The 25,374-nt window shown below is 38.1% G+C and overlaps 1 protein-coding gene across 2 annotated transcripts in view; it reads right to left on the bottom strand.

The window, feature by feature from the left end:
• The window catches only part of znf827.S (zinc finger protein 827 S homeolog), a 123,840-nt gene that overhangs the window by 13,015 nt on the left and 85,451 nt on the right, over positions 1-25,374 (bottom strand). For both annotated transcript variants that reach the window (XM_018243277.2, XM_041579556.1), the window contains exons 6-10: positions 24,231-24,464; positions 22,387-22,438; positions 19,806-19,900; positions 3,246-3,383; positions 301-472 (exon numbers count right to left, since the gene is read on the bottom strand). In XM_018243277.2, the coding sequence (XP_018098766.1) occupies positions 301-472; positions 3,246-3,383; positions 19,806-19,900; positions 22,387-22,438; positions 24,231-24,464 (691 nt within the window). The remainder of the gene's footprint in view (positions 1-300; positions 473-3,245; positions 3,384-19,805; positions 19,901-22,386; positions 22,439-24,230; positions 24,465-25,374) is intronic.

The raw sequence follows: 25,374 nt of genomic DNA, 5'->3' as shown, positions 1-25,374 counted from the left end.
AGGTTCGGATATTCAGAGCTGATAAATAACCTCCCTAGTGTCAAAATTTTAATGGGCCTTTACAAAAGTACCCTCCAACCCTCTGATGGTGGTCCTAATTACAGGGGAGAATTTGAATTATTTGCTTAAAATGGAAGATGGCCCTCCTGTATAAAGGACCCTATAGCTACACTTATAATAATCATGACTGTGTCTTATACTTTTAGTAATTCCCCTTGATCATGTCATATTTTGCCTCATTGACAGGCCACTCAGTATACTAAAAATATACCAATAATTGCCCTTGTTGTTTCTTCTCACCTGTAGAAATATGGGGTATTCTTTTTCTCACCAGTGTCAGATATAACAGCACTGACAATATCTTCAGTGTCCATGCTCACCAGCTTCACTGCATGGACAGTCAGATGCTGGTTCAGATTAGCCCGGCACTTTGCAGCATATGAGCACAAATGACATTTGTATTTTCTTTCTTCTGTGTATGAAGACAAAAGAACAAACAGAATTTTCAAACAAATAACACACATAATTTATTTGAGTTGTCTTACCAAAAATACAGTTTTGGAGAGGAGAGGAAACTATGATATTAAATTAAAGGGCATGTAAAGGCAAAAAAAGAAAAAATCCCCTTTTTACTTTCTTTAATTTAAAAGAAACCTATCTCCAATACACTTTAATTAAAAAATGTGTACTGTTTTTATAAGAAACCTGACTGTATGCAGTGAAACTCTCCCTTCATTTACTTCTGTGGATAGGAATTGTCACACGGTCCCTAACTGCTGAGCAGGGAAACAATCATACTTATGAACAGCAGGGGGAGCCCCCGCCTTACTTCCCAGCCATGCAGAATTCAAGCAGCTTTGTTTATGACTATCCCTTAGCAGGCCAGACCACACTGAGCATGTGCACAGTCTTGGTCTTGTAAAGATGTTTAACAAAGTTACAAGATGGTGACCCCCCTGTAGCCAACTTTGAAAGCATAAATTATTTGTTTGATTAGGTTTGTGGAGCAGTAAGTTCATGTTTATATTTAGTATACAAAATACAGCATTTCTAGCCGTATTCTATTTTAGACTTTACATGCCCTTTAAGTATAGGGTTTTAATTTTCTTCTTTAATGTATTTTGGTAAAGAATTGTTGGAAACCACTTGTGCCATTGATTTCAATGGAGACCACCTGACATGGCTAGTATACAGGTATATTGGAAATATAAAACTTTTTCAATGAATCATTTAAAATAAATGAAAATGATTGGCATGTTTCTTTCTACCCTGTACTTGTAAAAATCTTTTCTTTAAAGCAGGAGTCTAAATAGTGTTCTGGAAGGCAACTCTGCTGTGTTAGCCATCATTTATGTGTTCTCAAAAAAAAAGCCCCTCTTTGTCTTTTGTGTTCATTGGAGTTTTAGATAATACATATTAATTATCATTCATACATAACTTGCTTTTTAGAAATGATGCCGGCTAAGGGAGAGTTATGTGTAAATGCTTTAGGGGAATTTTGGTTGTTGTTGATCCTTTAGGGCACAGGGTGGTTTGGAGTCTTTTATAGCTCTGTGGGTGGTGGCAAAACAAGGGGAGGCATGAATTTCAAATTCATGTTTGTTTTTTTTATAATCTATTAAATTCGATTTTACTCGAATTAGTAAAATTTGGACAAATATTTAGGTGGCGAATTTGAATTCGAGCTTTTAGTATGATAAATCTTGAAATTCTAATTCAAATTAAAACTCGAATCGAGTTTGGATAATTCACAATTGAATTTGAGAGTTTTGACCATAAAAAAATTTGAAAATTAGAATTTTCAATTCAACCCTTAATACATCTGCCCCTTAATTCTGGCCCTTTTTCACTTTAAATAAAAACTGCCTACACGAAACAGAACTGGACAGCTTCTGTTCAAAGTGCATGGGGCAGAATCAAACATTTTTGACATAGTCTCATTCAGTTGGGCTTATGTAGACAAGGTACATAAACACTATCTGAACTGCGTAATTCAACAGACTGAAAGGATACTTGTAAAAGCTATTTTCCAACAGCCCTTCGACTCAGAGGCCTATTTATCAAAGTCCGAATTTATCTCATTATTTTCTAAAAACTACTTCTACCAAATCCACACGGGTTTTCCGCTTATTTATCAATAGGTTTTCCAGAAAATTTCCTGTGCGGGGAAAAAACCTGAAAAAATCATGAAACATACGGATATAACAAATTTTTCGGTTTTGTCCACGAAAATTCAGACTTTTGCCTGAAAACCATGAAATGTTCGGAGATCACGATATCTTCGGGAATTCTCCCATTGATTCATATGCAACCTCCGCAGTTCTGAGATGCCGGATTTTCAGATTCTGACTTTTTCCATCCTTGGGGTATAATTAAACTCTGAAATATTCGAGTTTTTTTTCCCACTAAAAAAAGTGATGTTTTTTTCCACTAAAAATTTGGATTTTATAGTAAAAGAACACATTTTTTTTGTGTAATTCATTCCTCACTCTCTTCGTTACAAAGTGATGGATTCTCTGGAAAGCAGAGGAACCAGAATCCATACTTTGCAATGGAACAAGGTAAGGGGGATGTTGAGCCTTGAGGGGCGGGATTGGCAGAACTACCGGGGGAGCAGGAGGTGCGAGCGGGCCCGCACCCCCCAGGGCCCACCGGCAGCCCGCTCGCCATTCATATGCGGGCCGTATGGAGGGGGATTGGTCACCGTGAGTACAGACAGACCATCATAGATTTCTTTCAATCTGTGGAATCAGGTATGTCTAAAAAAACAAAAAATAATTTATAGAGTTTTTCTGATTCATATAGTGTTTATCCACAGTTTTATATAACCCCAACTGAATGAGGTCATGTAAAAAAAGGAGCTGTATTATATAAAATGATAATTTATGTAAACAAATATTTTACATATAGAACCCCGTATTCTCCCTCCTCAAAAAACCTTCAGGTAAACTTTTGGTTGTGTACAGATGTAAACAAGAAACAGAAATAATATTTTAATTTTTTTTAGTCACTATATGTCAACTTAAACACTGGGTAGGTTCCTTGCCAGAGCAGAAAAGTCCCTCCCATACAAATCTATAAAAACATCCTCCCTGTAGGGCCAGCAGTCTAATCATTTAGTCCAAGAAGGGAGGATATGTTGACATAAGGTATATAGTGGCTAGGAAAGGAAAATAATAGGTATATAAAAACAATTTCTTCATTCTGACAGTAAGGCACAAAACTCAAAAGCTTCTGGATGGTACCTGTGTGCAGCATGAGGTGTCGAGACAGAGTCTGCTGTCGCCCAAACACTTTCCCACAAACATCACATGGAAATAGTTGTTCACTGAGTTTCCAGGCTGTTATTCCACTGCTGGTGTCAAGTCCCAGGGGTTCAGAATCTAGGGAGCCCATGAAGAAAGAAAATTCCATCAATAACCATGATAAAGTAATACTGCCAATTCACCAATATTACATTCTATAGACTTTACATATATTGCAATATTTATAAGAGCTCTGGTGCTCAGTGGAGCTGCTGTTTATATTGGGAAGGCTACTGGAGATTTGTAGAGGTATATCTTCAGTCACACTGTAATAAATACATTTTATACACACAGAGCAAAGGCAAAATGTGTTTTAATCATGCTTCATTCTGTACCCAAAGAACAGCACTACACTGTTTCATCTAAGCCTAACAGAACTAGAAAAATGACCAAAGTAATATGTTTTAATGAAAAGATGCAACTGTAGGGCTAGAAATGGCCAAGGAAATGAAGGTATCTTACAATGTGCCTCCTGTGTATAAGCTATTTTAGATACAGCTATGGGACCTGTTATCCAGAATGCTCAGGACCTGGGGCTTTCCGGACAATGGATCTTTCAGTTATTTGGCCCTTCATGCCTTAAATAGATACTGACACCTATATCTATCATAATATTGCCTTAGAAAGCTACTTATAACTTTGTCATAAAAGTATTTGCACAATGCTTTTACGTTACCTGTCTGATGCCCCATGTTCCTGTATGAGGGGGCTGCCATATTTGTGCAGTAGGAAACTTTAGCATTGGAAACTTTAACTGACAGGCTGAGATGGGACAGTCAGGTTGGCAAAACAGTCAGGTTTAGAAACTTCAACTAACAATAACTTAGATAAACATACTTCTCTGCAAAAAATTATCAACATGACCTACAGGTAACTATAATATATATATATATATATATATATATATATATATATATATATATATATATATATATATATAATGTACATTCATTTTTTAAAAAGTCGTTTTTTAGTGTCAGTATCACTTTAAGACTACTAGAAAATCATGTAAACATTAAATAAACCCAAAAAGGCAGGTTCAGCTTCCAATAAGGATTCATTATATTTTACAGATAAGACAAAAATAAAAGTAAAGACCGCTTCAGCTCACCGAACCTCCCCTCCTCCAGGTGCTCAGTCGACAGTGTCCTCACTGTAGGTACATATAACTCAGACAGGCAGACGGCACTTCTGGAATGTGGTTTATTAGGGTTGCTGCTGTTAGACACCTGTCTAACAGCAGCAACCCTAATAAACTTCATTTTATTTTAGTTTGGATCAAGTACAAGGTACAGTTTTATTATTACAGAGAAAAAAAGGAAATACTTTTAAAAAAATTGGATTATTTGGATAGAATGGAGTCTATGTGAGACAGCCTTTACGTAATTCTGAGCTTTCTGGATAATGGATTTCCAGATAACAGATCTCATGCCTGTATTAGTATGATGTTTAACAATATTAATAATTAGTACAAGGGTAGCTAGTAATTATGACAAACATTGTAAACCTATTATCTGTCAGTGAGCAGAATTGATACCAGTCAATTTGGCCATCCACAGGGAAAGGCACATAGCACTATTCTTTTCATTTGGGCCAATCATATCTAACAGCAAGAGGTGCAAGGGTTCCTCCTATATCCCCATCTGCTTTTGGAGCATCCACCCACCAAGGAGGTACTATGGCAGATGAAATGTTTAAACTTTGTTCATAGACATGGGATGTTGGACCAGCAGTTGGAGGAGTGACCCTTGAAAGGAATAGTAAGCAGTATATTCGATATTGACCAAACTAGCCAACCAAATATGGCCAACTCCTATGCTTTTTGGTATAATATGTAAGTGTCATAAATATGTGAGCCTTTAACTGCAGTTTAAGAGGGTTATTTTTTAAAGTCCGATTTTTTCTCATTGGCCTTTTAAAGGGAAAAACACGATTTTTTTGTGAAAAAAAAAACTTGAAAGTCCAAATAAAAAAGTACTCCAACTCAGACCTGCTGAGGTCATGTAGAAGTCAATGGAGAAGTCCCAGTCATATCTTGATCTGCTCTGGGTTTCTGGAAAAGTTGCAGTATTTGGGCGTCAAATCTGAAAAAGTTGTGGTATTTATGCATCAAATCCGAAAAAGTCTCGGTATTCGGACGTCAAATCGAAAAAGTCGCGGTATTCAGATTTATTCACGATTGTACCGACTTTTTTCCCACACAAGAAATTTTCTGGAAAATGTATTGGTAAATAAGGGCAAAAAATCCGTGCAGATTTTGTCAGAGTTTACAGAAAATTTTGAGAAGTTTTCAGATTTTTATAAATAACCCCCTAAATGTATTTAAAAATTATTTATTTTGTTTTCACCTGCCTATTTTAATCAACCTCACAGTTAAAACATATGAAAAGAAACAGCCGTCATTAAATATCAATTACACACATACAATCTAACCCCTTTCCACACAAACTGAATTTAAGATTTCTATGCCTGGGCTATTTTAAGCAAGGTTCAACAATAATTCTTAAATTTATATTTATTTTATTTATATTTTATCGTTAAACTGTATAAGTCTATACTTATTCCTACATAGAAGAACTACCACCAAAAATGTTTGATTTTCCCAGATTTAGTTGGCAAACAAAATCCGAAAATTAGTAGCTGGACAAGTTTGCTTTTTCAGTCTTGTATATATCTACAATTTATACCTTCTCTAGGTCATTTGTAACACAAAGAGAATAATACAATGTTTTATAATAACAATGAGAACATGTTGCTTTTAAATCAATGTATTATAGAACAGAAAACAAGAATAACCTGTAACAGTACTTTAAGATGCCACTAGTTAGAACTGGTGTTCAGCAAGGCCTCATGATTTAGTGAAATGTGTATATTATAAGAAATCATGTAAAACCTATTTTAAAATATGAAAACATTACAAGTCACCTTGGAGTTCCATGACCTGTATAACAGCACTAGACCTCCGGGTCTTTAGGCAGCATACACTAAAGGCAATGTAGAATTGAAACCTATTCCAGCAGTTATTTTGCTCTGCAGGGGCATTGCTCTCGTTTATTGTCTTACAGGCATAAAGGAGTAAAATGTACAATGCTGGAGAATAAGGCATGGAGTTAACATCATAAATACAAACGCACAAATGCCTTAAGTCACTAAATGGGGCATGGTCTTCAAAGAGTGATATAAAATAGAAATAAATGTTCTGTACAGTGCTTAAAGGAATAATTTCACCAAACATAAAGTGTTTCAAAGGAATGACACTATAATGTACTGTTGGGTAAAAGTGGTACAGAGGGATGGAATTTTTCTGGCCTATGTGGTGGAGGGCTGGTAATGGAAGCCAGTGTTGACCACTCCCATTTTAAACCACACCCATGTTCACATTAATGGTGGTAACACACCAAAAAAAAACAAATGGTTGGTGCTCACTGCAGGCATAACATTCATACTGTATGTAAAAATTTTAAGTCATACCATTGAATATACCATAAACATACCCTTAAAGGGGTTGTTCACCTTCCAAACACTTTTTTAAATTCAGTTGTTTTTGGATTGTTCTCCAGAAATAAAGACTTTTTTAAATTACTTCCCATTATTTATTTTTGACTGTTTTTCCAAAATCTAAGTTTAAAGTTGAATGTCCGTGTCTCTGGTGTTTCAGTCTGGCAGCTCAGTAATTCAGGTGCAGACTCTAAACTGTTACAATTTGCTACATTTAGTTGATACATTTCTCAGCAGCATCTGTGGAATATCAGCAACTATTGTATCAATTCTAACAGCTGCCTGTAATGAAACTCAGAGATTCTGCCTGTAATGAAACTCAGAGATTCTGCCTGTAATGAAACTCAGAGATTCTACTCAGCAGGGACAAAGATAAGAAATGTATCAACTAAATGTATCTATTTAGAACAGTTCACAGGGTCGGCTCCCGGAGCTGCTTCAGAAGGTGAAAAATGACACTTTACACTTCAATATTAGAAAAACGGTGACACATAGAAAATAGAAAGTCATTATTTCTGGTGATCTATCTTATAACAACTAGTTGTTTGAGTATGGCACACACAGGGAGAATGGGGCAGGCAGAGTATGGCACACACAGGGTACATAGGGCAGACAGAGTATGGCACACAGTGAGCATAGGGCAGGCAGAATATGGCACACACAGGAAACATAGGGCAGGCAGAGTATGGCACACAGGGAGAATGAGGCAGGCAGAGCATGGCACATACAGGGAGCATAGGGCAGGCAAAGTATGGCACATACAGGGAACATAAGGTAGGCAGAGTGTGGCACACAGACATACACAGGGCAGGCAGAGTATGGCACATACAGGGAGCATGAGGCAGGCAGAGCATGGCACATACAGGGAGCATAGGGCAGGCAAAGTATGGCACACACAGGGAGAATAGGGCAGGCAGAGTATGGCACACACAGGGAACATAGGGCAGACAGAGTATGGCACATACAGAAATACATAGGGCAGGCAGAGTATGGAACACAGGGAGAATGAGGCAGGCAGAGCATGGCACATACAGGGAGCATAGGGCAGGAAAAGTATGGCACATACAGGGAACATAGGGTAGGCAGAGTGTGGCACACACAGACATACACAGAGCAGGCAGAGTATGGCACATACAGGGAGCATAGGGCAGGCAAAGTATGGCACACACAGGGAGAATAGGGCAGGCAGAGTATGGCACACACAGGGAACATAGGGCAGACAGAGTATGGCACATACAGAAATACATAGGGCAGGCAGAGTATGGCACGTACAGGGAGAATGAGGCAGGCAGAGTATGGTACATACAGGGAGCATAGGGCAGGCAAAGTATGGTGCACACACAGGGAGAATAGGGCAGGCAGAGTATGGCACACACAGGGAGCATAGGGCAGGCATGGTATGGCACACACAGGGAAAAGGCAGGCATTTTGGTGTTACTGTTCCTTTAAGCATAGCTGCCCTTCTAAACAGATATCATAAAACATATATACAAACTGAATTCACATTCTGCAGCTCTAAAATCATGTCTCCTTAAAAGTAGTACAGTTCTACAAAGATGTATGCCAAAACTGAATGTTTTCATAGGGGCCCCAACTATCCTACGACACATGAATCATAGGACAATCGATAAAATCTGGCTAGCACATGCAGAAACCTTATGTCTGAAAGCACAGCACCTGGACGTTCATCAAAGGAAATGGTCTGCAGTTACAAAACAGATGTTCTTGGTCAAACAGGAGTAAACTAAGGATTTCATTGTATAAACAGCAGATGAGGGGAACATCTTGGATAGCAGGGTCAGTCTAGAAGGTCCTGGAACCTTATTGTTCTCAATAATAGTTAATTTGTTCAGCTCATTTTTCTATACATGAGAGAGAAATACAAACTCAAGTGGGAGGCTTAGTATGATGATAGAGAGTTACAATAAAGGGAGAAAAAGGGTCATGATGCGGGCACAGTCTTGCAACTCTGGTCTACAAGGTGATATGAAACAGGCCAGCTGATCTATCAGTTTATGGCCAGTTTATGGCCAGTGTTAGTCACTCAAGGCAGACAGAGCCAATGGGTATTGGCCAGGGGTGCCCAGACTTTGTTACCTCGCGATCTACTCTTGCCACCTGACACCATCATGAGAACTCATAGCAGGATGGCACATAGGCAATTCCATGTTTAAATACATTGAAGTCTATGGGCAACTTTTACGTGCAACAATTTTTTTCTGCGGTCTGCCAGGAACTTTAAAGTGATCAACTGGTAGACTGTGATCAACATTTTGGGCACCCCTGGTATAGGACATACTTTTGTTGCCCTATATAGCTGCTTAGATGAAAATCCTAGAATGCTTAATAAAGCCTGAGAGTAAATTGCTTGGTTTGCTTCTCAGTTTAATTGTTATAGTAATTGTTCAAACAAGGGCTTTGTCAGTTTATACATGAAGGTTCACTAAATAATTCATTTTTATTTACATATTGAAATAAAGCAGGCATACTAAACTATACTATACTATACTATACTAAAACCTTTATTAGCAGGATAACTGGGGAAACATTTCAAATTCATGATATAATCAAATGTGACACAACTGATGTCATATATTTGTTGGAGTGCCCGTGTGGCGTCCAATATGTGGGCAAAACAAATAGGAAAATAAAGGATTGGATAGGGGAGCATATAAACAATATAAAAAAGGGCTAGGCCAATCACATTGTATGAAAACATTTTGCAGAAAAACTCAATAATAATCCAGCAGGTCTAATGTGGTGTGCTATTGAGAGGGTTAAGGTACATTGGAGAGGAGGAGATTTGACAACCAGCACCCTCCAACGTGAAAGCTGGTCGATACATAGGCTGAGATCCCTATCACCTAATGGTCTTAACATAGATTTTATTTTGAGAGCTTTTTTTAATATGAATATATATTTAATTGTTTTAAATCTTTAACATATGGCATTTAAGATGAATATAACCATGACTTTGGATACGTTAGGAGATAAGCGATATTAAAGGGATCCTGTCATCGGAAAACATGTTTTTTTCAAAACGCATCAGTTAATAGTGCTACTCCAGCAGAATTCTGTGTTGAAATCCATTTCTCAAAAGAGCAAACAGATTTTTTATATTCAATTTTGAAATCTGACACGGGGCTAGACATTTTGTCAATTTCCCAGCTGCCCCTGGTCATGTGACTTGTGCCTGAACATATATTCAATTTTGAAATCTGACACAAGGCTAGACATATTGTCAGTTTCCTAGCTGCCCCCAGTCATGTGACTTGTGCTTTGATAAACTTCATTCACTCTTTACTGCTGTACTGCAAGTTGGAGTGATATCACTACCCCCCAGCAGCCTAAAAACAAAACAATGGGAAGGTAACCAGATAACAGCTCACTAACACAAGATAACAGCTCCCTGGTAGATCTAAGAACAGCACTCAATAGTAAAATCCAGGTCCCACTGCAACATATTCAGTTACATTGAGTAGGAGAAACAACACCCTGCCAGAAAGCAATTCCATCCTAAAGTGCTGGCTCTTTCTGAAATCACATGACCAGGCAAAATGACCTAAGATGGCTGCCTACACACCAATATACCAACTAAAATAGTACACTTGCTGGTTCAGGAATGCCATTTTATATTGTAGAATTAATTATTTTCAGTGTAAACAGTGTAATTTAGAAATAAAACTAAATCATAAAAATTATGACAGAATCCCTTTAAGAAAAAGGAAGCCAGAAATTCAAATTAATACTATTCATATAATAATATGACATTATCAATAAGTATATATATAGAAATAAATAATGTATATAAAGTGTCAACAGAATTTAAGCCTTCTTGACCACTATCTATTAAGTATTGGAAGGGCACACAGCTAATCAGATTTTAAGATGATTTACTTGCCTTATCTTAGATATGCTAATTACAATACTCGTTAGCAAATACTGTTATTGGTTTAAATAGTAAATTCCAGTGGTAATATAAAATACAGTTAAGGGAATGCTGTGATTCTTTTTCCCATGCACAATATAAATGAGACCCACTTCATATGCTAATCAGTTTGCAGTGCTTCCCTGTTACACATGAATTCCATCTCCTGAAGGTCATCTTTGTACAGTAAGCAATGGGGGCCGCAAGGGTGAAATCTCTAAATTACTGCTAACCATTCTTGTTGTTATGTGCTAGGTGTATAAATCAGCCAGCACATGCCACTGTAAGGTTCTCACTAATGCCATCTTGTGGTATTCTGAAAAAAACATTTACATTATAAAACAGAAAGAGTTACATATTGTTTGGTTACATGATGCACATGCAGAACTGCAGAATAGAGCCGGGCACATTTTTATTTCAACTTTTTTTTTACATTGGATATTATGAGGCATATTACAAGCAACCTTAAAAGGGACAGAACACCCTCTTGCTCTACAAGAGGGTGTTTCCTCCTAAGGAGGAAATATGAAGAAGCCCCAGTCTCCTTGTTCAGCTCAAGTGATAACAAGCGATTTGTCATTATTGATACAATAGGTAAAAAGCAAGTACAGCACAAGCCCTATACGGTAGAAACAAGTTGAGTATACTGTCCCGTTAAGTTACAGTATATCCACATCAATGGGGTAAGGCCATGCTCTATGGAACGGCCTTATTTCAGGGAATAACAAGGCGTTACAACTTGTAAACATAATAACACTTTATAAATAAGGAAAAATACCAGCTTTTTTTTTTAGGACTGTTTTGGAATTTGCCAGTCACAATCTGATGAAATTGACTTTGTTGAAAAGGGAAATTAAGAAAAATGTTTTCATTTTGATAAAGAGATTAATGATTAACGATTGTTTGCCTGAGCGAAAATTCATCTGGTTAAACAACGAAAAAATTCACCAGCTCTGAGTTTTTCCCACTAACAAAGTATCTTACTCACCTTTTAGTAAATTGGCAAAAAAATGTATGAACTGCCAACAAAACCACAATTCACCCTTTAGTAATTTTGACTCTTAATAAGAATATCTGTGATGTTTCTATGGGGCTAGCACCCTCTTTATTCCTGTCTACTACCACATCCATAACTGCCTTTAGAATTTTAAATAATTTATCAGCTAAATAACTAACTACTGCAGCTTTAAAGCCCATTCATTTGCTAGTTTGGAGAATGAGAACAAAAAGCTAGACACAGCTCTGTTAGGACTCTTACAGGTAAAGTAGTTGTACCGTGTTAGCCAGTACAAATGTAACAGGGCGACCCTTTTGAAATAAAAAGGTTGTATAAAGGTGATATCTTTATTGGCTAACTAAGATAATCATAGCAAGCTTTCATTGCCCTCTTTTTCTATTTCCCTTGTACAGGTATAAAACCTGTTGTCTAGAATGCTCGGGACCTGGGGCTTTCCGGATAACGGATATTTTTGTAATTTGGATTTTCATAAATTGTCTACTGGAACGTCATGTAAACATTAAATAAACCCAAAAAGGGTGGTTTTGCTTCCAATGAGGATTAATTATATCTTGGTTTGGATCAAGTACAAGGTACTGTTTTATTATTATTATTATTAGGTTATTTGGATAAAATGGAGTCATTCTGAGCTTTCTGGATAACGGGTTTCTGGATAACGGATCCCATACCTGTACTTCCTGTATAAGGTACGCCAGCTGTGAGTTTATACTGAATCCAGATAGTCATTAGAGTTTGGGCTGTTCCAGAGGTCAGTGTAAACAGGCAGTCGGTGAGTAATGGCTATGCAGATGGGCGTTCCGGTTGCCAATGTCGACAGAATACTGAACCAAAGGTGAAATTCCCACCAAAATCAGGACATAAACTTATATACGTGGAACTTTCAGGTACTTACATCTGACATTTATTTCCACAAAGACAGTTGGGAACTGTATATTTTTTCTTAGTGGGTATTTAATGTTTTCTCATTGCAGCTTCATGTTGCCTATTCATATAATTCATTCATCTTTAGCCATCAGTCGTGCACAACATCCATCTTCTGAAAATGTGTCTACTGGTTTTTCAGCCTGTTGGGCACTTACATCGGCACTGAGCATTTTGTGTAAAACTTGACTTACAGGTTACTCTAATTCAATTGAATGGAGAGAGGTTTCTAGCATTTTGTCCCCAGTCCAGTGAGATAAAAACCACTGGGGTGACAAACTTCTCAAAATCCCCCTCTGTGAATAAAGTTTCAGATGTGTGGTTTGGGCTCTATCTGCATGAAGTTTGTATGTTCTCCCAGCGTAGGCTTTGGGTCTCCCCTCAATATAAAACCATACAGTCAGGTATTTCCTGATAGAAATGTCCCTAGTACATGTGTAAAACTGATAGGATTCTAGACTTTAAAAGCTCTACTGTGGCAGGGACTGATGTAAATTACAGTATTTTTAATCTCTGCACTGCGTAAATGTGTCTGCACAATATACATACCATATAATAAATAAAATGTGTGCTGAGCAGTACAGACCCTGAAAATGAATGCAATTAATTGTTCAAAGCCCAAGCCCAACTTTGATCATATCATCTTCCTTAGGGCAAATCAATTAAGTCTGTCCATTCTAACCCACTGTGTGTGGAGCCAAAGCAGTCACAGATTCACAATTTATTTTCACTCTAAAAGCTACATTTCGTTCAGAACAAACTTGTTTTTTTTTCAATTAGGTGGAGTAGTTATTTTTTTTTATCACAGGCTATTATGTTTCTTCATTATCATTTTTTCTGAAATTACCAGCCATGAGTAAAATTCTGCTTTTCAATTTCAGATGACATATCAATACTTAAGAGAGCTAATAATGACCGTAACTAAGCTCATTACAGACACTACTCCTTCTTGACCTTGCTACTGCATAAGCCGCGTAAGGCAATTTGATTTTATTTGGACATCTGGAGCTTGCATATCACCTTGGTTATGGATCATGAATACTTAATTCTTTAGGGGCAGTACTTTAATAAAAAGGAGAAGGCTTAGAATTCATTGAAAATTAATTCCAAAGTATTGTCATTCTCTACTTCCAAAACATAAATCTGATACTGGCCTCCTAAGTCTTATAAATAGTCCAATTCTATCTCTATACTGGGGGATATTTGTTTGAGCACACTAAAACTGGCTGAGAACATGAATTTGCAGTATACACCCTTTTTCATGAGTTCAACAAATAGGTCTTAGGCTGAACATACCTTTTACCTATTGTTTTAATCACAAATTAAATGTTTTTTTCTGTTATTTCTTAAACTATATAGGGCAAAAAGGGAAGCTGAAGCCGATCCTTGTGATGTAGATAATTATGCAAAGGGATTTCATTATGCAGGCGATTATCTGTGCTCAAGGAATATAATTAACTACCTCCCAGCCACTCTCTTACCTGCAGCGAGGAAGGGGGATGCGAGTAGGACGGGAGTTGGGGCTGGAGTTGGCGGGTGAAGGCATGATGTGGGCAGGGCAGAGGCAGGATGGGAAGTGGGCGGAAGCATGGAGATCAGAGTGCACCGGGCCCCTCTGAAGATTTTTTTGCATGGTGGCCAGGCACACTCTAGTTACACCACTGGTCATCAGTTACTGCTACCCGCAACTTATCGCCTCATGCAGGGGAGGCAATTGGGGCGGCTTTCTTTGGGCACATTTAGAACTTGAACTGGCACAGGTAGTTTTCATTCTCTTTTAGGCACCCCACAACTCTTTTGTTCCCCCATTTTTGCTCCATCTTGGCTCCATATCATATTAACAAGCACATAAACATCTACATGGGAAAAATTTAAAATATAGATTTTCTATCTGAGACAGAAACAATACATGCAGATGAAGACTGCTTAGAAACTGTGAATTTCACCCACTTGAGAAATAATCAAATCTCACATATATTAAAGCTGAGCTAATATTGTAAGTAAAAGCTTGAGTTGTGTTTTGCTTTATAAATGAACAGCCAATCTCCACTGTGTGCCCTTGTGACATGACCATTAAACCAGCAGGTGCCACTTGCATTAATATTCAGATGAACACAGAAACGCGTGAGGGATTACATCGCCTGAAAACACGGTCACTTGTAATAACTATGCTATAAGTGAACATAGCAAATCACTACAATCCACGGTTGCTGCTAAATGAATTCATACCTAGAGATGTCGCGAACTGTTCGCCGGCGAACTTGTTCGCGCGAACATCGGGTGTTCGCGCTCGCCGGAAGTTCGCGAACGTCGCGCGACGTTCGCCATTTTGGGTTCGCCATTGTTGGCGCTTTTTTTTGCCCTCTCACCCCAGACCAGCAGGTACATGGCAGCCAATCAGGAAGCTCTCCCCTGGACCACTCCCCTTCCCTATAAAAACCGAAGCCCTGCAGCGTTTTTTCACTCTGCCTGTGTGTGCTGAAGAGATAGTGTAGGGAGAGAGCTGCTGCCTGTTAGTGATTTCAGGGACAGTTGAAAGTTTGCTGGCTAGTAATCGTTTTGATACTGCTCTGTTATTGGAGGGACAGAAGTCTGCAGGGGTTTGAGGGACATTTAAGCTTAGGTAGCTTTGCTGGCTAGTAATCTACCTTCTACTGCAGTGCTCTGTATGTAGCTGCAGTGGGCAGCTGTCCTGCTTCTGATCTCATCTGCTGACTGCTGCAATAACAGTAGTCCTTGTAAGGACTGCTTTTATTTATTTTTTTGTTGTTTTACTACTACTACTACTACTACTACTATAAGAGCCCAGTGCTATTAGTCTAGCAGTGTTGGGGAGTGGGACTGGTGTGCTAATCTGCTGCTCCTAGTAGTTCAGCAGCACCAACTTTAATTTTTTTTTTTTAATATTCTTTTTTTTTTTATTTTACTTTTTTTTATTTTACTACCGCTGTAGTAGTGTATAAGTTGACCTTTTAGGCATTATTTGCCCTGTAGGCATTATTTGCACACTGTTTTCTTCAACCCGCCATCGAGCTGTGTGACCTTGTTCACATTCTGTCTAAATATCCATAATATTACCGTCTCCAGAAAAAACACCGGAGTCACTTTTTTCAAGCAGCCATAATATATTTTACGTAATCCGTATCCACCGCTGTAGTAGTGTATACGTTGGCCTTGTAGGCATTATTTGCACACTGTTTTCTTCAACCCGCCATCGAGCTGTGTGACCTTGTTCCCATTCTGTCTAAATATCCATAATATTACCGTCTCCAGAAAAAACACCGGAGTCACTTTTTTCAAGCAGCATTCATATATTTTACGTAATCCGTATCCACCGCTGTAGTAGTGTATACGTTGGCCTTGTAGGCATTATTTGCACACTGTTTTCTTCAACCCGCCATCGAGCTGTGTGACCTTGTTCCCATTCTGTCTAAATATCCATAATATTACCGTCTCCAGAAAAAACACCGGAGTCACTTTTTTCAAGCAGCATTCATATATTTTACGTAATCCGTATCCACCGCTGTAGTAGTGTATACGTTGGCCTTGTAGGCATTATTTGCACAGTGTTTTCTTCAACCCGCCATCGAGCTGTGTGAGCTTGTTCACATTTTGTCTAAATATTGATAATATTATCGTCTCTAGAAAAACCACTTGAGTTACTTTTTTTCAAGCAGCATTCATATATTTTACGTAATCCGTATCCACCGCTGTAGTAGTGTATACGTTGACCTTGTAGGCATTGTTTGCCCAGTTTTTTTGGCCGCAGCCACTGAAGCACAGAGGCCAGAAAAAATATGCCATATAAATGCTGAAAATAGTCATTTTTTGCCATACGTTGACTCAACGTATATGGCAAAAAATGACTATTTTCAGCATTTATATGGCATATTTTTTCTGGCAACTGTGCTTCAGTGGCTGCGACCAAAAAAACTGGGCAAACAATGCCTACAAGGTCAACGTATGGCAAAAAATGACTATTTTCAGCATTTATATGGCATATTTTTTCTGGCAACTGTGCTTCAGTGGCTGCAACCAAAAAAACTGGGCAAACAATGTCTACAAGGTCAACGTATGGCGAAAAATTACTATTTTCAGCATTTATATGGCATATTTTTTCTGGCAACTGTGCTTCAGTGGCTGCGTCCAAAAAAACTGGGCAAACAATGCCTACAAGGTCAACGTATGGCAGTTGTTTAAAGAGAACAGTAGATTACTAGCCAGCAAAGCTACCTAAGCTAAAATGTCCCTCAAATCCCTGCAGACTTCTGTCCCTCCAATACAGAGCAGTATCAAGCAGATTACTAGCCAGCAAACTTACTATCATCTGTCCCTGAAATCACTAACAGCTCTCCCCCTACACTATCTCTTCCAAGCACACACAGGCAGATTTTTCAGATACATTTTTGCCCTTGATCCCCCTCTGGCATGCCACTGTCCAGGTCGTTGCACCCTTTAAACAACTTTAAAATCATTTTTCTGGCCAGAAATGTCTTTTCTAGATGTTAAAGTTCGCCTTCCCATTGAAGTCTATGGGGTTCGCGAACCGTTCGCGAACCGCTCGCATTTTTGCGCAAGTTCGCGAATATGTTCGCGAACTTTTTTTCCGACGTTCGCTACATCCCTATTCATACCTATTCAAAGGGCTTTATTCTGCATACTAGTATATTAAACATGGAAATATTGCATTCTTATATGCTTTTGTATGTTCCTCTATAGACCCTTAATAGCACCTGCATGCTTTATACTGTAATATTAAAACACACAGTGCATACTGGGTGAAGGGATGGTAAACACCAAAACTCTTTTTCTCAATGTTATTCTGACATTTTGGGACCACAGCGGGCCCCAGTTGCGAAAATAGTGGTGGCCAGGCTTAGGTACAGAATCTGCATCCGGGCAAACCACTGGTGCAGGCCCCTATTGGATTCGCACTCACCTGGCCTCCAGTGCAAAGACTTCTGTGCTGCCTACGACAAACCTTATCTCTGCACTGCTATGACCTGCATCCACTTACACCCCTGGCAGCAGAACCCTTGCTGCTCCAAAACTTTCTTATTAGTCAAGCAAATAAATTCATAGTTTGAAGGTTTCTAGCAGATCTGCATATTGACATTTAGGGGCAGATTTATCAAAGGTCGAGAATGAAAAAAATTAAAATTTTAAGCTATTTTTATGTACTTCGAGTAGGGAATAGTCCTAATTTGATTAGAATTTGAAAAAAATTCAAAAATTTGAATATCGAAATTTATCATGTACTGTATCATGTACTGTCTCTTTAAAAATTCGACTTCGACCATTCGCCATCTAAAACCTGCCGAATTGCTGTTTTAGCCTATGGGGGACCTCCTAGAACCTAATTGGTGGACTTTGAAAAATCAAAGTTTTTTTTGGGAAAAACTTTGAATCGAATTCGATCTAATGCGCTATTCTTTCGATTCATTCGATTCGAATTCGCCCGAATACAGACCTATTCGACCACAAAAAAACTTCGACTTAATTTCGGTTGGTCTTTTTGAATTCGAATTTTGAAGTTTCGAAATTCGACTCCTTGATAAATATGTCCCTTAATGTTAGTTAAAGTATCATTAAATAAATTGATATTCTTTTAGAAGCAAAAAAAGAACACAAAGCCATCATTTAAGTTTGGCTTTTAAAAAAAAAAAACAAGATGCATGTTTTTAAAGTCACTATGTGCTTACTAAGCACATAGTAAAAATGATGGTTCTATTGGTTCCAGAAAATCAGTTAGTAATATTATATGGTACTATTAAAGAAGCAAAGTAGAAGAAAAAAATATAGCGGTCTTCCAACAATAAATTAAAGGGTCTGCCTACCCAAATAATGTATGTAATTTTTTTGCATAATGAAAATACCTTTGTCTTAAAAACTTTCAATGATAATAAAGTTATTTGTAGATAAATTTAAATTATAAAATGGGGCCACCCATCTAAACACTTTTTTTTATTTTTAAACAAAAATAAGGTTTTTTTTAAATTTAATTTGTAAATTAAAAAAAAAACAACAACCATATTTCCTTATTTTTGTTTGCACAAGACCCATTGAGTGCTGTGCTTTGTAGGAACACAGTAGTGATGTGCGGGTCGGGATTTCCCCCGCACTCCCTTGGCCTGCACCCGTGGGTTGCTTTTATAGACCCGTGCCGACCGGCCCCGCCAATGACATCACAAAAGGGGCGGGGCGAGCAGACGCAACGTCTATAAAAGATGAACCCGGAGGTCGAAAGCCGGCATTTGACAGTGGCGGGTGGGGAGAACAGAAGAAGAGCTCGACCCGCACCCGCCTGCCACCCCCCAAGAAGTGTGTGAGGTCGGTCCGAACCCGCGGGTCCCGCTGATAGCGGGTCAGCCTGCACATCACTAGAACACAGCACCGCACTCAACAGGGAACTGTTCAAAGTGATTTATTCCAAACAAAAATTTCCAACGTTTTGATCACAAATCTGTGATCTTCCTGAGGGAGAAACATTTATATACATATATATTGTAAAAGTCACCAAAAAGTTTTGTGACCATATAAAAGCACAAGGCTACAAGCCACGGATCCATAACCAGAGTAAAAATGTTATGCACCCTGATGCACTACTCAACCAAGCTGTTGTTGAAGTACAGAATACTGTAACATTACATTAACATAATGAAATATGCTGGGAGCTGCAGGCCAGCACCATTGTGTTTGCATTCTTCAAGCAGTATTGCACAATAAATCTTTTCAAAAACCTTTGTCCAACTCTCCACAGCCAGCGGCTGCATTAAAATGCAAAAAAAAATCCTCCAATGAGAATTTCAGCTGATCTGTGTAAATTTCGCTCCATGTTTATGTTCTTCCAATTCCAAAATCCACATTTTTCTAAGCTGTGAACAAGTCTGTCCTTCCCATGTGTGATTACAGTGTAATATGATGAAGAAAAAATGATAATAATCTCTCTGTAAGATAACAATAAAATGCCTGACATAATGTTGTACTTTTGCATCTATAATGACCTTTGTTTGGTCAGTAGAATTGGTGAATTTTCTTGCATTTATAATTTACTATTTTCTACTTCTATAAGAAACTGGTGGGCAGAGTGACAAAGTGTTATGGTTGAGTTTACAATAAGAATCACAAACCATACCTGGTCTTCCTCGAGGAACAGTTTCACTTTTAGTGATGTCTTTTGAGTTGAAGGTGAATGGTGATTGTCTGCATTTTTCTTCTGAAAAAAATGGGCTATAGAGAAAAACAAGAGATAGTATTAACATTGGCCATAATGTGTTTTTATCAAAATCAAAGAGAAAAAAAGACTAAAAATTATAACAGCTCTGCAGAGATCTCTGCAATGTTGCCATGTGTTCTCTTGACAATGGCAAGCTAACACCACCCACAACATCAATGACTTTAGGGTTCACACCTGAAGAGAAGCTAGACACTTCCTAACATATAGAATTTATTTCTAGGTATAATAAATGATGCGGCAATTTCTTGAAACACTAATCAGTTGAAAGGCAGAGCTTGAGATGTACTTATTGAGAATAAATGTGCAAATAAATGCAAAGGAATTTCACAGACTGAATCACACTTCATAAATAACAATGATTTCTGTGAACTCTAAATACTATTTATAGAAGATATAGCCAATTTGCAACTCATCAGCTAAAACTGCCAACCCCAAAGGTACGCTGGCTGTCTTAAGAGGTCAGTCATTGTATTAAAAACCCAATGTTCCCAAGATCATGCAGGAATGAACAAATTAAAAAAAATCGTAATAATCATTATTAATATTTGTAATTATCAATTAATAATCAAATTAACAATTTCCTTGTAGGCTGACTGTAATTTGATTACAAGTGCCCAAATCATTATGAATCATGTGAAACAATGATAAACTAAAGCAACTGTATTGCTTCAATAAGTATTCGATAACATTTTTCTAATTATTATTAACATGTATTTATATAGTGCCGACATATTTTGCAGCACTGTAAAGTAAATGTGTTTATACAACTAAATCACATGAATTACATACATAGAACATATGTATGAATTTTGGCTGCATCTTGGATGATAAATGATAGTATTTTGGATATGTTCCTTAGCTGGAAGTGACATTATCGATTGGCTATGAGGAGTGAAGGACAGGGCAGAATCTAGGATAACCTCAAGGCACCGGGCCTGGGGAGACAGGGTGATAGTGGAATTGTTAGCTATGATGGATACTTCTGGGATGTTACGTATGTTAGATGGAGGAAAGAGAACCATTTCCATTTTAGAGAGGTTTAATTTAAGGTAGTGTTGTGACATGTAGAGATAGCGGACAGGCAGGAGGAGACCAGAGTTAGGAGTTCTGGGTTGAGATCAGGAGAGGAGAAATAGATCTGAGTATCGTCAGCATAGAGGTGGTAGTGGAAAGCATACAAGTGGATTAGTTTGCTGAGGGAGGAAGTATAGAGGGAGAATAATAAGGGGCCCAGGACATAGCCTTAAGGAACCCCAACAGAAAGATTTAGGGGAGAAGATGCTACTCCATTGTAGGAGAGACTGAAGGAACGATTAGTGAGGTAAAAAGAGAACCAGGACAGGGCTGTGTCATGCAGGCCAAGAGAATGGAGGGACTGGAGGAGCAGAGGGTGATCCACAGTGTAAAATGCAGTGGAGAGATCAAGCAGTATTAGTAGTAGTAGTAGTCAGAAATGATTGTTGATTTTAGCTGTTAAAAGGTCATTAGTTAGTCAGGTTAGGTCAGTTTCAGTGGAGTGTTGTTGTTTAAAACCAGATTGCAGGGGGTCCAGCAGGTTGTTGTCAGAGAATGATGTTAGTCTGTTGTAGACTAGGCGCTCAAGTAGGTAGAAACGAGATAGGTCAGCAAGATTGGAGGGGTGACAAGAGCATGTTTTAGTTGAGAAGGAAAGATTCCAGTTAAGAGCAAGAGATTAAATAGATGAGTTAAGGATTGTAATTGCAGAGAAGTTTTGAAGGAATGGGATCAAGAGGGCAGGAAGTAAGGTGAGAAGAGGCCAAAAGTTCTGAGACTTCCTCATCAGTGACAGGGGCGAATGAGCACAAGATAGACTGAGGAGTGTGGAGGGAGGGTGGTGGAAGTCTACGGGGGTTGAGTAGTGTAATGTCACTTCTTGTTAAATGTGTTTTTTTAGAAAGGGAGTTAATGAGTGAAGTAAAGTATGTTTGTTTAGCTTGGGAAAGGCTGGTCTTATAGGAGTGCAGGGCAGATTTGTAGCTCCAAAAGTCTGAGTCTAAGGGGGATTTGCGCCAGTGAGGCTCAAGTGTGCGAGTGTCTTTGGAGAGCTTTTGTATGAGCAATATGCCAAGGTTGAAGTGGTTTGGGTCTAGCACGTTTAGTTTTTGCGGGAGAAAGCTCATTAAAGGCACTGGTGAGAGTGCTAATTTTAAAACCTCTAATTTGACATTTTACAATTTTCTAAGGACAGATCCCATTGACAACTACATGACCACTGCAGTTTTTAGATGCCATAGTTTTATATTAGAGATTTTATGTGCTTTTTTGTTTAATACAGTAAATGTCGAAAAAACATATTATTAGCATCACTTTTTGAGTACAAATTATTGATACAAAAAAGTTTGATTCAAGGGGAAAAGGCATAAACGCTGATAAATCAGCAATGCAAGAATCACTGGCAACAGCAAAGACACAAGCATCTGTGGCAAACAAAAAGGAACAAAAAGTAACATAAAAGTACCTGGTGGTGCGGATGACATTTGACTTGTGATTATGTTCTTTACTAACTTTTTCTGTAACAAAAAAACAAGGTTAGTCAAGGACAACAAAATTTAAATAAGTAACAATATGTTGTTAGTTACGAGGTCCTGGAAAGACTGGGTTTATGAAAAATGCATCTGTTGTTGTAACAAAATGTATGATATTGACTGACTTCACGCAAGTGTAAGAACAGTTACTGGGCTTAGAAATAAAAATTCTTGATATGCGAAATTAGTGATGTCTTTTTGTAGGAATTTGCCAAATAATTTTCATATAGAGTTTTGCCATGATTCACATAAATCCCAGCAAAAAAATGGGCAAAAAACACGTATCGCATCAAACCTTGATCCCAAAAATTAATTAAAGGAGAATGAAGACTTTTTTAACTTGGGGGTGCCAAACATTAAGTACCCCAAGTGACTGTATTTATTTACCTGATACCCCCAAATGGTGCTCTTGTCAGCAGAAAACTGCCCCCGGCCCAGGTTTCTTCTCAGTGAGCAACATGGCACAATCTTCTTCTTTCTATAGATTTCCTGTGTCAGACATATGCGGAGAGTGAAATATGCAGATTTTTGTTACAGTTTGGATTTTCACTCTAGTGCACATGCACACCCATGAAGAAGCAGGATGAGGATCGCTTCATAGTGCTTGCTGGAGGAACCCCAGACTGATGCAGTATTCTGCGAATAGGCTCACGGCCCAGGCTGTCAGATAAGTAAAAGCAAACACTTGGAGGTGCCCACTTTTTGCACCCAATTAAAAAAAAAAGACATTCCTTCTCCTTTAACCACCCTCATAGTGTTCACCTGAGCTGAAGCTGAATCCTTAAAGTCATGTAGCTTTACATCAAGTGAATATAATGGGGTTTTTTTTCCATTTCAGGACTTGCATTTTTTAAAAAAAATGTAAAATCCAAATTAGAGTTCCAATTCAGTTCACCAATCTTTGTTGAAGCATTTACCTTTTGACCGATAACTTTGTGCATCCCAATTTGAAACCCTAAAGGTCTGGGAAGGGCTCTCTAGGAATAACAGGCCAGGCAGTGGAGATAGTAAAGTAAAGTAAAGAAGAATGTGCACAGAACATGAGAAATGCGGATTATGTAAATCACATCAAAATTATTTCCCCCACAGGAGTTGGGGGGCTAATAAGGGTGTTGACTGATCCTTAATAAGGGTGTTGACTGATCCTATGTCACACGCATGTGCATAATGAGGCACTCCCTTATTATGCTTACGCATGTGTCACAATATGGCCATCAGTAGTCCCTCCTGATGCCGGGGTCATAGTGTTTGCAAGGGGGGTTTAATGAAGAAATAATATTGTTATACACATCACTGATAGGGTCTTTACACTTGGGTTTTATTCAATCAAATATTAGCAGGATCCTCTGCACTCACACATATCAATATATTAAAGGGCTTTAAGACATAAAGTATTATGGGGTAAAGGTGTGCAATTAGAACATTATTTTGTTTTCATAAATTGCACATGAAAGGTTTTAGGCATATGTTTTCTAATAACTGGATTTTGGAATAAATAATTTGAGACATTCCATGTATAATGTACCAGGCAAAAAGAATGTTAGTCTAGAGGAATAGAGGTTGAGTGAGATTTTTGGGTGAGCCCATGGTGTCCCAGTCCGACACTGCCTCCAGTTGAAAAAAATCAAGCAAAGCAATATTTTTGGGTTACCACTTTTGCACTGAAGATTATCTAAACTGATTTCATTCTGATTTATCCTTTTTATGTCAATGGGTTTTATACTAATCTCTCTGGGGACCAACATACAAAGTGGCACTGTACAAATTAGTACATTACCTGACAGTTTGAAGAGAAGTTCTGAAGCCATCTTCACAGATATATCTTGGCTGAACAGGTTCCCTTCAGGAACAACTCGACACAATGGCACCTTCTGTATGTGCTCAGTTTTTTCTTGTCTTAATAAAGTGCTGTAACCAATGTTCTGTCTTGGGGAGATGGAAGAGTCAGGGATGTCAACCTCCATGGGTTCCTCTTTAATCTTCACAGTCTGCGTGTCCTTACAGCTTTCAGCTGGCATGTCAGAGAACAGGAAAATCAGGAAGATACGTTGGGGAAAAGGACTTTAAAGTTTTACAGAAATTTCCTATTGAGGCACACGTCTTGCACTTAGCTGCCAACTGAATATTCATGAATGCAGGGGTGCAGTATAAAATATAAAACATTGTATTCAAGAAGACCGATACTCCCATGTAAAAATTATCATTTATTTCTGTTGTACCAATGTCCAACGTCCAATGTTTCGGTCCTTGTTAGGACCTTTCTCAAGGATCCTCTAACCGTGCACCCCGGCTATACAGGCCGCAACAGTGTTTGCCTTGGAGTGCGGATACTCACTGGACTTTGATATATATATATATATATATATATATATATATATATATATATATATATATATATATATATATATATGAGCTATACATTTTTGTGGGATTTTGTATGCAGAAAACATATCTAATAAGTATTTGGGTTAGCCTATTAAAGGAACAGTAACACCTAAAAATGAAAGCATTTTAAGGGAATTAGAATGTAATGTACTGCTGCCCTGCACTGGTAAAACTGGTGTGTTTGCTTCAGAAACACAACTAAAGTTTATATAAACAAGCTGCAGTATAGCCATGGGGCAGCCATTCAAGAAAAGGATATAGATAACAGATAAATTCTGAAGAATCCCATTGTATACTACAGAGCTTATCTGCTGTGTATACTGTGCCTTTTCTCCTTTTTCAGCTTTGAATGGCTGCCCCCATGGCTACACAGCAGCTTGGATATATAAACTACAGTAGAGTTTTTAAAGCAAACGCACCAGTTTTACTAGTGCAGCACAACAGTACATTATATTTTCTTTAATTTAAGACATTTTAATTTTTTGGTGTTATTGTTCCTTTAAGGTAAATCTCTATTGGCTGTTCACACAGAGTAT

Source organism: Xenopus laevis, chromosome 1S (assembly GCF_017654675.1).
Source record: "Xenopus laevis strain J_2021 chromosome 1S, Xenopus_laevis_v10.1, whole genome shotgun sequence".
NCBI classification, from domain to species: domain Eukaryota; kingdom Metazoa; phylum Chordata; class Amphibia; order Anura; family Pipidae; genus Xenopus; species Xenopus laevis.
The sequence above is the reverse complement of the archived record's forward strand: the minus strand, read 5'-3'. Positions and strand labels throughout refer to the sequence as shown.